This window comes from Lepisma saccharinum, chromosome 2 (assembly GCF_977018435.1).
Source record: "Lepisma saccharinum chromosome 2, izLepSacc3.1, whole genome shotgun sequence".
In the NCBI taxonomy this organism is placed as follows: Eukaryota; Metazoa; Arthropoda; class Insecta; order Zygentoma; family Lepismatidae; genus Lepisma; species Lepisma saccharinum.
The window spans coordinates 49624466-49640608 of record NC_139230.1 but is presented as its reverse complement, the minus strand read 5'-3'; the positions used below and the strand labels follow the sequence as shown (position 1 = coordinate 49640608).

At 34.5% G+C, this 16143-nt stretch overlaps 1 protein-coding gene across 1 annotated transcript in view; it reads right to left on the bottom strand.

Moving 5' to 3' along the window:
* Window positions 1–16143, bottom strand: part of LOC145984027 (DNA-directed RNA polymerase I subunit RPA1-like) — a 314984-nt gene that overhangs the window by 266758 nt on the left and 32083 nt on the right. The window contains exons 7-9 of the mRNA XM_083117344.1: window positions 14135–14276; window positions 12887–13027; window positions 11663–11806 (exon numbers count right to left, since the gene is read on the bottom strand). Coding sequence (XP_082973470.1) covers window positions 11663–11806; window positions 12887–13027; window positions 14135–14276 — 427 coding nt within the window. The remainder of the gene's footprint in view (window positions 1–11662; window positions 11807–12886; window positions 13028–14134; window positions 14277–16143) is intronic.

The following is a 16143-nucleotide window of genomic DNA, read 5'->3' as shown; positions in this document are numbered from 1 at the left end:
AAAATTAACGAAATTGAAACAAACAGCAAAAATAAAAATATCAGAGATTTATATAAAGGTGTAAATGAATTTAGAAAGGGGTGGCAACCTAAACTAAACTTGATAAAAGATAAAGACGGTGATATTCTAGCTGACCCAAGCGATATTCTAAATAGATGGAAGAACTACTTTAATGACCTTTTAAATGTCCATGTAGGAGATAAATCAGAAGTAAATGAAGTACACACAGCAGAACCTTTAGTTCCAGAACCTAACTTGACTGAAGTTAAAGATGCTATTAAAAGGCTAAAGAATAACAAAGCACCTGGCATTGATTTAATACCAGCTGAGTTAATTAAATATGGTGGAAATTCATTAATATGTCAAATTCATAAATTAGATTGTTTAATATGGAATAAAGAAGAAATCCTTCAACAGTGGAAAGAATCCATAATTGTTCCTGTGTTTAAAAAAGGTGATAAAATGAACTGAAATAATTACCGTGGAATTTCTCTACTCTCAACAACATATAAAATATTATCTAACATTATTTTAACAAGACTAATCCCATATGCTAATGAAATTATAGGTGATTATCAATGTGGATTTAAATGTAACAGATCAACTACAGATCAAATTTTTCACATCAGACAGACACTTGAAAAAAAGTGGGAATATAATCAAAATGTCCATCAGCTATTCATTGATTTCAAAAAAGCATATGACTCGGTCAAAAGAGATAAATTATATAATATATTAGTAGAGTTTGGAATACCTAAGAAGCTTGTTAGTATGATAAAAATATGCACCAGTGAAACAGAAAGTAAAATTCGTGTGGGTATTAATATGTCTGACAAATTTACAATTCATGATGGATTAAAACAAGGAGATGCATTATCTCCATTGCTCTTTAATTTTGCCTTAGAATATGCTGTTAGGAAGGTAAAAGAAACTAAAGAAGGACTAAAATTAAATGGTGTGACTCAGTAGTTAGCATATGCAGATGATGTAGACTTATTGGGGGATGATGTGAATACAATTAAGAATAATGCTAAAATATTTTTCAAAACTGCTAAAGAGATAGGTTTGGAAGTTAACAAAGAGAAAACTAAATATATGCTTACAGGCCGGAACCAAGTGTTAGGTAATAATCAAAATCTAATTATTGATAACAACTCGTTTGAATCAGTTTCCAAATTCAAATACTTAGGAGTAATATTAACAAAATGAAAATTATATTAAAGAGGAAATAAAAAGTAGGCTTAATTCAGGAAATGCATGTTACTTCTCTCTTCATAAACTTTTGTCTTCTCGTTTAATATCTAAGAAACTAAAAGTTAAAATATACAAAACAGTAATTTTGCCTGTAGTATTATATGGATGTGAAACTTGGTCCCTTACATTGAAAGAGGAACATAAATTGAGAGTATTTGAAAATAAGATCCTTAGGAAAATCTTTGGACCTAAAAGGGATGAGGGGAGAGGTGAGTGGAGAAGGTTACATAATTTAGAACTACATAATTTGTATTCATGTCCAGATATTATTAGAATAATTAAATCAAGAAGACTTAGGTGGGCAGGCCATGTGGCACGAATGGGAGAGGAAAGAGGAGTTTACAGGATTCTTGTTGGGAAACCTGATGGTGAGAGACCTGTAGGAAGGCCAAGACAAAGATGGAGGGACAACGTTGAGATGAACCTAAGGGAAATCAGTAGGGATGGAAAAGAGTATATAGATCTTGCTCAAAATAGGGAAAGATGGAAGGCCTGTGTTGCTGCAGCCATGAACCTTCGGGTTTAAGAAGGCTAGGGAGTTAGTTAGTTAGTTAGATCAGTTGTGGTGTAGCTGTCAGTGTGTGTACATCTCAGTTAACTTCTGTGTTGTGAATTGTTTGAAACTTGCTTTATTCGTGTCTTCATTTTTTAAAAAAAAATCTTGATATGGATTGCAAGAAGTGGTTCTGTTGTAAGTAAACCTTTGAAGAAAAAGGGACACTGGTGTAGTAAAGATCTGAGGAATGTGGCAGCTTGGATGATTTCTTTAAATTATGGAATTGAAGAAAACATGAAAATTTGCACTTCTTGTCGAGTGCAGTTGGGAAAGGAAAAGCAGGCTATCGTTCCAGAAAAAGAAAATCCTTCAGGGCCAGATGATAATGCTGGTCCTAGTTGCAGTAACTAAGATTCAGAATTTATGGATGTTGATATAGGGTTCAGCTACTTGAATACCTCTTTGATCTCTCTTGGTGAGTCTCCAGCGAGTAAGAAGAAACTGAAGAGTTCGAAAAGGTATTGCAGAGAAAAGATAAAGAAAATAAGAAATACTTATACCCAATCCCATTTTAATGCAGAAGGTGATAAAGATGAAGAAGAATGTTACTGTAGCAATTCAGAATCAGAAATCTTTGAGCAACTTAGAGATATTTAAAAATGCAAATAAAAGTGAAAGGTTAATGATTTTGTCTATTTTGCCCAAAATTTGGTCATGTGGAAAAATTGAAAAGGAGTTTGGTGTTAGTAATTACATAGCAAGGAAAGAAAAAGAACTTGGCAGAGAGAAGGGAATTGTGTCCTCACCTGACCCCAGACCTGGAAAAACTTTACCAGAAGAAATAGCTTCATTAGTTAAAGATTTTTACTGCAGTGATGAAGTTATCTGGCAAATGCCTGACAAGAAAGACTGTTTCCGTGAGGGACACAGATGGTAAATGTATCCACATTCAAAAAAGATTGATCCTGGGAAATCTAAGAGAAATATTTAGACTTTTTAAATCTAAACACCTGCTAAAAATCACCGTACTAAAGGTGATAATGCGATAATTTTTCAATAACAGATGGCAGCACCATTTGTCATGGCAACCAAGTGCCATGTTGCCAGATCTACGTGCATAATCAAGATAAGTACATACAGGTTGGTCAATCAGGGTATTTACTGATGGAAGATGACGTCAGATTGACTAGTGGAATTCAGACAAAATTCGTAGGTGTGCAGCAATGTTATTGATTTTTATGAGATCATTAGATACTCTTATCAGAAAAAAGAAGTAGTGTAGGAAAGTAGTAAGAGTTCAAAATATTACAAAATATTAACAAAAAATAAAAAACAATTGTGTGGTTAGTTCATACACCAAACAGAGCAAGTAAGAATAATACAATTACGTTTGAAGCAACTGTTGAGTTGACTACGAGATAATAGGCGCGTTTCACCTACGTCACAAACTGTTGGACTTCGACCAGCCATGATTGAGGCCAGTTCTTGTAAGCACACGGAATTCAAGCGGCGGGCAGAAGATCACAGACATTCGTGATTTAAAACAAACGTGCAGTTCATGGAGATGTTACGAACGCTACGTGATGGATATTTCCTTACGAACGACAAATAAAATTGGCTGCAAACATGACAGCTGTGCGCATCCTGATGTCACACGAAACCCACCTATTGAATATACTTACAGATAACCCATTTTGTACAACAATACTTGACGACATTTATCGTTTCTATGAGAAATCTTTACCATATTTTCTTCATAAATTTGCATCAGGATCCGTCTTCAATATATCAATATTTCTCATAGTTACTCTCTAAGTCATTCTCATGTCCTTTGCCTTATAAGTGACTAAAGATTGAGTCCTTTGACTTACAATTTCTGGAGTTATGTTTCATTCTTAAAACGATTTACAGAAATACAATAATTTTGGAAAAAATTAAAACATAAGAGTCCTGGGTCCACAATAGAAGTCAGTAAGACGTGTTTGTTCTAGAAATTTCTTTGCTTGCATGTGATGGTAAATGTTAGTATTACCTCAAAATTTTCTTGGGTAGACATTTCAGGTTTAGATGATTTCCAAAATAGATACCATTTTCCAAGAAAAAGACAAAAGAGAGGCAAGTATTTTAGAAACCACGTAATGTATTCATAGTTTCGTAATATATCAAGGTAATTTAATTGTTTGGAAGTTTTTAAATTATAAATAAAGTTACAGACACAATAGATTTTCTACAGATGTTACTTTTTAAAGAAATTGATTGATTGATTGATTTGCTTTATCTTACTTTGCTTCTTGTGCCACTTTTGGCTAATTTGCGAAGATGGGGGATGAGGAATGATATGATGAAATTGATGAATGGATACTCACAAACATCCATGCTTAGGCCAGGATTCGAACCCCTAACCGGCATCGTAGCATGATGTGCTAACCAATTCGCCACGGGGGCCGGCTTTTTAAAGAAACAAAAAACATTATTGCATAAATGCTTAAAATTCACTCGTAATGTTAATATTCAAGGGCGCCCGTAGAAAAGGCAACCAGGGAGCACTTGATACCCTGAGATATCTGGAAAAACTTCATGTAATTCGAATTATGAAATTGTAGCATAAAAACATGATCGAGGAGTGCCACGAAAGACTGAAGATTAAGAGGCATCTAATTAAATAATATCTCTAAAAGAAAGTGCAAAGAACTGTTCATTAACAAAGTGATTGATGTTCATGGAAAGAAAGGAAGTCTAATTCAGTTTGCAGTTCGATAAGCGAACTCAGGTCTGAAGTTCAACACCACGGTATATTAAATTTAATTTCAATTCTTTGATTTGTAAAACAAGAGTAACAATAATGAAACGTAAAATGTGAGCTTTTACAACTGAAGGGCAAGATAAGAAATCTTACTCTGCCCCACCCCAAGAGCTCGAAGTGGAAATTCCTATCTGGGGAGGATGCTTCACCCAGGGGGAAAGGTGAGCTGAAGCTTGTATGGACAACATGGAGAACATGCAGTTGGTGGTGGTATGCTGCGAAAATTATCCTAGAAGAGGAAGATTTATGAGTATTTTCTTAATTGTAGGATGTCATCACTCCACGTTCTCCCCTCTCTCAGCACTACTGCCTCCCTGAGAAAAAATCCTTTTTTAGAGGCCTTGGCCGATATCCAATCCTTGGAATTAATTATAATACATTAACAAGTGACAAGATTTTCAATTAACACTAGTTACTTTTTGAAATTAGTAACTGTAACTCTGTTAATCCTACAAATAACTAGTAACTAAATTAAGTGTTAGTTTTTCTATTTTACATTTTGCATGGAAAAGAATTTTCTTCAGCAGCAAGTTCGCAATATTGTGAAGCAAATGCCGAACTGAAAGAAGGATGATTATTAAAATTGTAATAATAACAATAATGTTTTATAATTTTATTTGTTTTAAGTACACTTTATGCAAATAAAAGGCTAATTGGTAACTATATATACAATTTAATGTTAGATTTCCATCACCAAGAACCAACAACTGAACGTGTCCATACCTTATTTACTATTAGTACACCTATGACATGAGTACATACACATGCAATCTCCGACAATTATATTGGGAATATAATACACAACTTCTTGGTTGATCAGCATTGCTACAAAAATATATTTTTCCAAACGAAAATAAAAGCCTGATCTTCATTTTAAGTAACAGAGAATTAGTTTAAACTTTATTAACCATATATTTTTATGTATAAACATATATTAACTAAATTATAATTTTATGAGACTTAAGGTGGTCATCGGTGAAAAGTGTTATCATTGTTGTGAAACATATTTAACTAGTTTTCTCAAATACAATACAATAGTCCTTAGTTTAAAACGTCAAAAGTACGTACAACAAATTCTGCTTACCAAGACTATTAAAATTAGATACTTAGGATATCATCAAAATTTACGTTAATATTTTGTTTCAATGTATGTTGGTACTTTTTCTCCTCATAACCTGTAAATCATTATCTGGTTCTCTGAGAGGTATGCTTCTTGCTGTGGGAGACTCATCCAGTTCAGGATGAACTGAATGTCCTAGGTTTTGGTTAAAAATATCCCTTAAAATTGCAACTAACAAATATCTCAATGATTATTTGTCATTCATTAATACACAAGACAAACAAATCGCATCACATGCACTGTTTCTTCTTTTAGTTGCTCTAGAATACAATTCATAATTTCTGTCTACTTGCAACCTGATATTAATACGTCATACATCATCATTTCTTGAGCAGATTATGGACTCTTGATGTCTAGTAAATCATCACCATTGCACCAAGTTGTCTGAAGAAAGGAAAAACAATGTAGCCCTATGCACTCCACAGAGCGTATATTACTCTGTTATGTAAATTACACACAATCCTCATTGATGATTTGTATTTCATAGCATCTTATCTGCAAGCTGCGATGGTGGACAGCTGCCACTGTCAATCAATTTTGTTGTCCTCTTTTACAAAAGTTCAACTCCCAAATGCTTATCTGAAAAAAGAAGAATAAAAATGAAGTTAACATCGTGTATGAGACAACATATAATGTATTTTAATAAAATATTTACATTATATTGTTACAACCTTAGACAAGTTAAATATTAATAATAAAATACAAAACTTACATATCTTCCGTAAATAGATGTAAAAATAATGGGTCTAAATGGTACTACAGTGGTTGACGATATAGTCTTGTAATTAAAGGGTTACTGGTTTGCTTCATGATAGTTCACTTCAGTGCCTCACATCCAACTTTATAATGTTTGTTAAACATTAATTTGTACCTAACAGGAACACGAAGTAATAAATAATAGCAGCACTTAACCTATTGTTATATTCATAGATTGATTGATTTGGTGTTAAAAGTTCACTTTATGCAAGGCTAATCGGGACTGGACCTACAGTTTAAACTGGAATTGGAACCAACATGTGTCTCCACCAGGTATCGAACCCAGTCCTCTTGATTACAAGGTGACGATGCTATGACTGCACCATCGGGGAGGTCATAGAAAAATACAAAATAATCGTTGGAAATGTTTTCATATTATGTGGCAAGTACAACGCTTTATGGAGTCAGGTTCGTCCAGGTTCGAACCCTGGTTTCATTGTGTTTATTCTCATCATTCATTTAAAAAATTAATGATTCATCTTCATTGTCGCAAAAGGTAGAAAATGGAGGTAAAATAACGAAAAAAATTATGAAATGGAAATTCAGTTCTTACTGTTTTTTTGTAATTGTATTAATATATTTTAGCAACACTTCACTCGAGTTTTCAAAATCACAAGTTTATGTACATTGTTATTTAGAACAAGAAGTACCTTACAGCTGGAAATACAAAATTTTTACAATGCAAATTGCTTTGACAATAACTATTTTAATGTTGCAGTTAAGCTTCATACTCACACAGAACTGTAATTCAAAGCAAACTGTAAATACTAACTACCACTTAAATTCATAGGACATTGAATCAAATGTACATGATCAAAACAAAATATGATTTGCAGGATGCTCTATGCTATACACAATTATGTGATTACCCTTGTACTTTCACAATATGAGAGATAATAATCTTTACTAATATACAAGTATACTAATTTGTAAATTTTCAATGAACATGCAAACTATGGATTGGTAGATGGTGAGACTTTAGTTTCTTAGCTGTCGTACTTTTACAATTTAAGAACAAACCTTAAAGCATGAAGTTATGATAAACTTTTACTACGAGCTGTCCTAAATGTATAAAGGTCAAGAGAACAGAGAATTATACACTTTCCACAACAGGTTTCTGAAGTTCTTCAGTGAAATAATATAACAGAACGGTTTCTATAAATTGTAGAACATTCAGATATCTAATACCAAATCTATTTGAATCCAATCTTACTTAGACTAACATGTACATGAATATTTGCAAGTTGTATAAATTGCCTCCTAGTTTCTAACTAGAAAGATAAAAATATCGAAAACAGGTCCGAATGACTTCTTCAACCATGTACGTGCAAGGGCAAAATGATTGTGAAACAATCGCCTGATTTGTAATTGTAAACGATTCGATGTACGTGTGAATAGAATAGGTAGAATGATGATGGAGCATTTTGTGCAATACTGATTTAATATAATAATATATGTAATCAGTGTAATCCATATTAGAGGCATATTTCTTGCTCTAATAAGAATCCTAACATGATAAATATCTGGATCATGCATAACCTAAAATTTTACATCCTCGTGCAGATATGTTCAAGCGATATTCATTCAGAAATTAAGTTACATTATATTCTCTCAACATTAAATAACTATACATTCTGCATCTGTTTCATATTACAAACATTTTGCTTTTAATAGATGATATCAAGCAAAAAACAATTAAGTATAAGACTTACCTTTCAAGTTATTCCATTTTTCTCACAAACCGGATGAAATATTTGTCCCCTTGTTCTCCTATATGTAGTAGTTACATTAGTTATTCTCTGGTAGCTTGGTTTGACTTTCGGGCAATCAAGTGCTTGTAATGATCATATCGTTAGAAAACACGGAGTGAAATTTTGGCAACAGTGTATGCTAAAATTAGTTCCACGACGATACGACACTTCAAAAACCATAAACATAACCACTACTTTCTGAAGATACAAAATGTTTTCACCTTTTCAAATATTTCAGAAACTAGCAGCTACACACTGGATTCGTTGTTTCACAACAAAATCTTGCACCGGTCTTGACAAGAACGACCACTTCAACGCCATCTGTACACAGCCGTTTGAACATGACAGACCTTATATTTTCTGTTATTTACTTAAATACCTTTAATCGTAACAAAATTATAGGTATTTCAGGTTCTAGTGAATAAAACAATCTTTCATATCAGAAAATTTCTTTCTTACCGAATCTATCTTAATGCTACGGTTTTGTCTGGGAATTTGGGCCTATTCTTTAACATGGCTTTCGAACCCCCTTAAGATTGGGTTTTCAAAATTTGTAGAATTAAGACCAAAGAGTTGCATAATAGCAGAAGCCAGTGGTACCCACACTGTTGCATAATAGCAGAAGCCAGTGGTACCCACACTGTATGTGTTTGTACCACTCATCAAAATGTTAAATTAATGATAGCTGGAGCTCACTTAAATAAAATAACTCTCCCAGGACATTAAAAACCATTAAAAACATACCACGATTGTCTTTCAAAAATAATATGAATGGTACCACAACAGAAGTGTTTTCTAGATGAGTGTGATTAGTGTCCCAGCATAATTGAATTCAAGGAAGCCTTGCGGAAGAGATGATTGAAAATATAACCTACAAGCAGTGGATATCAGTGGATCGCTGTTCTTGTGTGACAATTTCTAAATTCACAGAGGAATTTGTTCAAGATTTTTCAAATCAGTTGATCAACCTCAAGAGACGATTTTATAGCCAAACAGCAATCAGTATATTTTTCTGAAAAGAAAAGTTCTCTAGTGCTTGATGAACCTGTGGTGACATATGATTTTGCTCATTTATTTTGCAGGATGAAGTACAAGGGTTCCACTGGAACAACTCAATAGCAACAGTTCATCCATTTGTAGTAAGTATATTTTAAGGACAATGAAGATATTCTAAAACATAAGAGTTATGTCTTCATTTCAGACTGCTTGATTCACAACATAGTTCTTGTCCATGTTTTCCAAAGAAAGCTTTTATATTTCTTGAAAATTGATTGTCTGCCAAACTTACAGAAAGCATATTACTTCTCTGATGTAATATAAGAACTACAAAAACTTCGCAAATTTGTGCAACCATCATAGAAATTTCATGATATTGCGGCTGAGTGGCACTTTTATGCAACAGCACATGGTAAGGGAGTGTGTGATGGTGTTGCAGGGACAGTAAAGAGGCTGGCAGCCAAAGCTGTCTCCAGAATCCTCTTTCAAACCAAATCATGACACCACTCCAGCTATTTGAGTGGGGAAAAGGAGAACATTCCATCAATAACTTTCTTTTATGTGACAAATGACGAATATTTGGAAGAATATAGAGTTTTACAGACACGGTTTGGTGAAGCTGTAGCTGTAACAGGGACTCAGAGGTTTAATGTATTCATACCAGTAAGCACAGAAAAAGTGGAGACTAAAGTGTTTTCTGCATCTGAAGAAACTTTGGTACTTTGTGTTAAAGTTAATGCAGATGTTGAAAATGTACCCTTTGAACACATAACAAGTTTTGTAGCATGTGTGGATGATGACAATTGGTTGGTGGGATGTGTACTTTCGAAAGATGATGTACAACATGAAGTGCAGGTGTCATTCTTGTAATACAGCACAGTCATTTAGTTATCCAAGGCAACCAGATGTTCTTAAAATCCCAAGACACACACAGTCCTTTGCAAAGTGGACCCTGTAACAGCCACCGGTAGAACATACAAGCTGAAGCAAGAGGAGATGACACAAGCATCATACATTTTATCAAAAAAAAAAAATACTTTCTGTATCACTAAGCAGTTTCTTGGAATGTATGCTTCTGTATTTATAGTGTGGTTAGGTATGTAAAATATGTTAACTTAAATCGTCGCATGGTCTTGAAAGGAAATCACTTTCCATATAATACCAGAGACATACCACCTTGAAATTTTGACTGAACCTTCAGTAGATGTGTATCAATATATGTAAATTTTTTAAAACTTTTTGAAAATTTTGTTCTTCGGAAATTGTAAAATAAAATTTTGAGAAAACTTTCAAAATTAGTTTTTCACAAAAACCAAGCATGTTGTATATCAATTGAAAGCCCTCTTCATACACTTTAAAATAAGACCATGCCCAGCCCTGTAGTTGAAACAGGTCTCTTGCATATTGTATTTAAAGTTTCAGCGGTGAGCAGTTTTTGGGCAATTTTGTCAATTTTCAAAATTCAATAACTCCAAAACTGGCAACATGAAAAATAAAAATATTTTCTATATTTCAGATGATAATAAATGTGTATCCCAAAAATTAGTTAAATCCATGACATCAAATTCCAAAATTTGTTTTTTTCTTGATTGATTTGACATGGAATTACCACTGTCTATGTCTTTTGGTGCATGCACTTCATTCCGCGATGCTAACTCCCCACCTTTGGTCAGTCTTCTGTTTTTATAGATTTTTACTTTCTTGAAAGCCGACATTTCAGCTGCAATAACTAATAAAGAGTACACACATGTTATAATGCTCTTCTGAACACCCCAAATGTTAACCTCATTTCCACGAACTTCACCTCCGCAACTGCAGTCTTGCAGGTCAACAAGGCTCTGGTATCTGGTCCTACAGACAGTAAAATCCTTTGTAGGGTTGTTTGATTTTAGTTTTTGTTTTAAGTCCACTTCATGCACAGAAAGGCTAATCGGGAGTGGACATACAGTTTAAAGTAGGATCCAAAGCACTGTGTGCCTCCACAGGGTATCGAAACTGGGTACCCTTGATTACAAGACGACAACATTACCACTAACCCATCGGGGAGATTATCTTTGTATGGTTGTGTGTTGTCCTGTGTTTTGCACATATATGTGCCGAGTGCTCAATACAGCCTCATTTTACCATGGGTAGAGAGATTTTAGAGACACGCATGATGATTTTTTTATCTATTGTAAGGGCCTTGGCCCGTATAATGGGAAGGGTGCAAATAGCCTAAGTGCTGACATATCCAAAATTTTAATTTGAATCAATCAATAACATTCTTCCATGAACACCGGTAACAATTAAAGAACATTCATGGCTACTTAGAACTACAACAACAACTAATAATAATACTAATAATAACAATATTAATAACAATTTCTTCATGGAGAAAACAAGAAAAATTGATATTTATGTTATGTTAAAAGATAAGGTTAAACAAAGATTACATAAAACCACTGCAACATAATGTATGTACCTACTTTACAGAACAAGATTCTCACCTGCTTGATTCCTTGTCCCATTCTCCCTGCAGTAGTGTGACCCATTTCGTTGTCCAATAAGTGATCAATACTTGTTTGTAGTTCTTGCCATGCAATATGTAATTTCTCTTTCAAGGTGTCCCCATGCATTTGTGCCACAATACCCTAAAAAGAAAGGATGGTTAAGGATGTTACTTCAATACTAAGCCTGCATTGATACCACTGTAAATGTATCAATAAAGGAAAAAGAAGATTACAGCATCCGTCAAATACAGAGTCAATGGCTGTATTGGCTGTACCACCCAATAAGAAGGATACAGCAGAATCTGATGAAATCATGTTATATTTTTGTAATATTAATTCTATACAGCATTAAACTAAAACTTTTTTAATTTTGTTTGTTGTTGTTAACAAACCTAAATTCCAAGCTCTTGTTAGTAGTAATCTGATTCTGGAACAGTGTGGACTGGCATTTTCTGTTCCTTACAGGTAGAGGCACATATTTTTGGTAAATAAAAAAACCAAAATTTTGGTACAAAAACAGAGTCGATTTCGGGTTCAAAAGCGGTAAATAAAATACAATTTCGGTGTTATAGCGGTGAATAATCACATCAAAAGAGCTATATAAAATGACATTTTGGTATTAAAATTGTGAATATAATCTTAAATTTGATTTAAAAACTGCAGTTATTACACAAAAAATACTTAACCCTTCTAATAGCACATTTATGTCGTTACCAGAGTATTAAGTTTATTCCTGTGTAAAGGGGTCCATTTTTACTTCTCAAATATTTACAGCAAAATTAATCAATTCTCTGTGAATTGCATAACTCACAGGATACTTCAGACTTCAGAAAGTGTCGCGTCGGTATATAAACGGTAAATTTCATGTTTAAGAGTATATTTCGCATTTTGCAGTTCATTTCGCATTATTTCGTGACAAAACAGGGTAGAAAAATGCACCTCACACCTTTCAGAAACATGAAAAATGAATATTACAGCATGTTATTTCATATTTCGTGTTTTTGTCAAAAATGAAATTTGCATGCCTCTACTTACAGATAATCCAGCTTATTTGTCAGAATCAATATCATCGGAGACCTAATTTGTAAGACAACCTGACAAAACTAGTCACAACACGGAGGAATGTGCAGTACAATGGACCTCACAGTTTAGTAATAATTTCAAATCTTACATATTATATAACAATAATAATAAAAGCAATAAAATGAAAATATGAGTTACCTTTCCCTCATTAGGTAAGTTATCAGTGGAGTCATCTTTAACAGCCTGAATTATATTACGCAGCACAAGGCAATTTTGCACCACATCTCTATATGTTTGAGTCTGCAAATGATCAAGTACCTGACCATTTACGTAATTGGCCTGCAATTAAGAGAATGCAAGGATGATTTAGTAAATGTAATAAAACAACAACTAAACAAAATAAACTAGTCTGGCATAATATAACTTACTTTCATTTGCATTCAACTTAAATTATGGCACTGATTTTACATTAATAGATTTTGTATTTCATGACAGCATTATGAATTAAACTCTTGATTGAAATAAAATGACACACAATTTTTCCTGGCTTTCCCATGTATGCATTTTATGTGAATGTGATTCTTCCTCCTTTGCACAGGTAAATTCTGAGCTAAATGGAGTGGAACCTCCTCGATTTTACATCTTGCAGGAAACGAAGCTGAAAAACTTCCAATGCGGAGAAAATGTAAAATCAAGAAGAAGAAAAAATGTTTGCTCTATTGGGAACTTCATTAAATGTATAACACAGAAACATGTTAAATCCATGTTGTTTTTTTTAACTTTTATGAGAGAGATTAACCTGTTCTTTTGCCTTATAATTTGGCACACTTAAGCAAATAATGCAGATTCAAGCAGGTCTCAAACCTGGGTTTTTGGCATCATGTGACATTGTCACAGCTGAATTGGTAGAGCAATGGTATGTTATGCCAGAGACCTGGGCTTGATTCCTGGTCAAGCCTGCATTCTTTTACAGAAATTTCCACACACCTGCTCCGTTACTTTTTTGTTTTGTCTTGCACATGCACAAACATATGAGAGAGTCTGTCAATTTGTTTGCAGTGAAGCTGCTGAAAGAAATCACATTATACGTACTGAAGCACAGGATTATATCTGCAGAAATTAGTTGGGTAGGTACATGGAGAAAAATAATCTACTCTTACCAATGACCAATCAATTTTGCTGGAAACCCACATGTACTCTCATCCATTTCTGTATTTCTCTCCAGGCAAAGAAAATGTCATGTTCACTTTTTCTTGAAATGTACAGTCATGGACACTTTTGAGTCATAATGACCCTGTTGAAAATATATGGGGTTGTTACAACTCAGAAGTGTCTGTGACTGTATTTAAGTTTCAGGCAGAACAATATTCAAACATATGCATAGTTGTTCTGCACCCCCCCCCACCCCTTCTTTTCTTGCATACTTAAGAAAATGGTAATACTTACTGGTCTTGATTTTGGAGGTGACACAGCAACAGCATCAATAAAAAATATACCCGAGGGATCTCCTGCTGGTGCATGTTTCAAAATAGGGAAGAGTTCCTGCAAAACCTTCATATCTTCCGAGCATACCATGCTCAATGCATTCCTGTAAATAAACAATTTGGACACATTGTTACACTATGTAATTTACCTGACAAGAGTGGCATGAAACTTGATACATAGAGGCATGCATATTTAGTTTTTGAAATTCATTGAGCATAATGTGCAGCAATATTTACTAACACAGGGAATTTCCCGATTACCACTTAGCTTTACCTGTTCATATGGTACAATGATCACCTACATGAAATGGGAATTTTGTTACAATTCGCTTCACTCCTCTTACTTGCCTTGTAATTCTCACCAAATTTCACTGTCCAGAATATATGGGTGGGGCAAAACTCTGCACTAGAGGCAGCACGGTGCATGTTAGTGGATAGCATTGTAAACAATGGGAAGCAAGATTCAACGAGTTTTGTTTTAGCAAAATATAGTGTTGGCAATGGTGTATTGTGTGTCTTTTGTGTACGACAGTGGGTGGAACACCACACCACAATGGGGTATAGTTTCCCAAAATGCCACTGGACAGTGAACTGCTTTAAAAATGGTTACAATATCCAGAGAAAGGAGCAAGAAAGGAACAGAATGGTGTGCAGATTGGCAACATGTGTTTTCGGATGAGTTCCACTTTAACATGGACTACAATGATAGCCGCATATGCATTAGACAATGTGGTAAGCACAATCTTCCAGCATGCATTGTCCAGCATCATAATAGCCAAACAGCAGGTGTGATAGTGTAGGGTGCTCTTGGGTATATTTCACATTCTTGACTACTACGAATTGAGGGCACTGTCAATAGCAACCGCTACATGAGGAAAGTTGTAGAGGCAGAAGTCATACCCTTACTTCAGTGCACTAGTGACACTAATTACAGCAGGATAATGCCTAATCACCATGTTCAAGCATTCTTCACAGCAAGATTGATACCGATTCTTCCCCGCCCTGCATGTTCACCAGACAAATCATGCTACATGTTGTGGCAATCTTGTGGACATGGCTAATGCCCGGAGAGTGGTACTTATTGGAGTGTATTGTATCCATCATGAAATTTGGCAAGGATGGAATCATGGAATGGGTTATTTTTCATGGTATGGTGTTGGTCCCCTGGTTCTGGTGCCTGGAACCCTGAATGCTGATGCCTATCATGCAATATTAGACAACTCCATGTTCCCCACCTTGAGGCAACAGTTCAGAAGTGGCCCTTTTTATTTCTAGCATGACAATATGCCTGTCTATAAAGCAAGAGCTATTACTAGAGGCATGCAAATTTCGTTTTTGACAAAAATACGAAATATGAAATAACATGCTGTATCCTGTGAGTTATGCAATTCACTGCAAATTGATTAATTCTGCTGAAATATTTGAGAAGCAAAAATGGACCCCTTTACACAGGAATAAACTTAATACTCTGGTAACTACATAAATGTGCTATTAGAAGGGATAAGTTCATATTGTGTAATAAGTGCAGTTTTTAAATCAAATTTAGGATTATATTCACAATTTTAAAACCAAAATGTCATTTTATATAGCACTTTTGATGTGATTATTCACCGCTATAACACCGAAATTTTATTTTATTTACCGCTTTTGAACCCGAAATCGACTCTGTTTTTGTACCGAAATTTTGCTTTTTTATTTACCAAAAATATGTGCCTCTAGCTATTACCAAGTGGTTTGATCGGATGACAGTGAATTAACTTGACTGGCCACCTCGGAGCCCTGATCTTAAACCCACTGAACATCTGTGGGATGAGTTAGAGCACCGGGTGTGATCCAGACCAAACTGCACAATCAGCACCACTGAGATGTACGCCATTTTGCAGGAGAAATGGAAGCAACTACTGGTCAACATTTTACTGCAACCTGGTGAAAAGTCTTAATCAAAAAGTAGAGGCTGTGTTATTGGCAAAT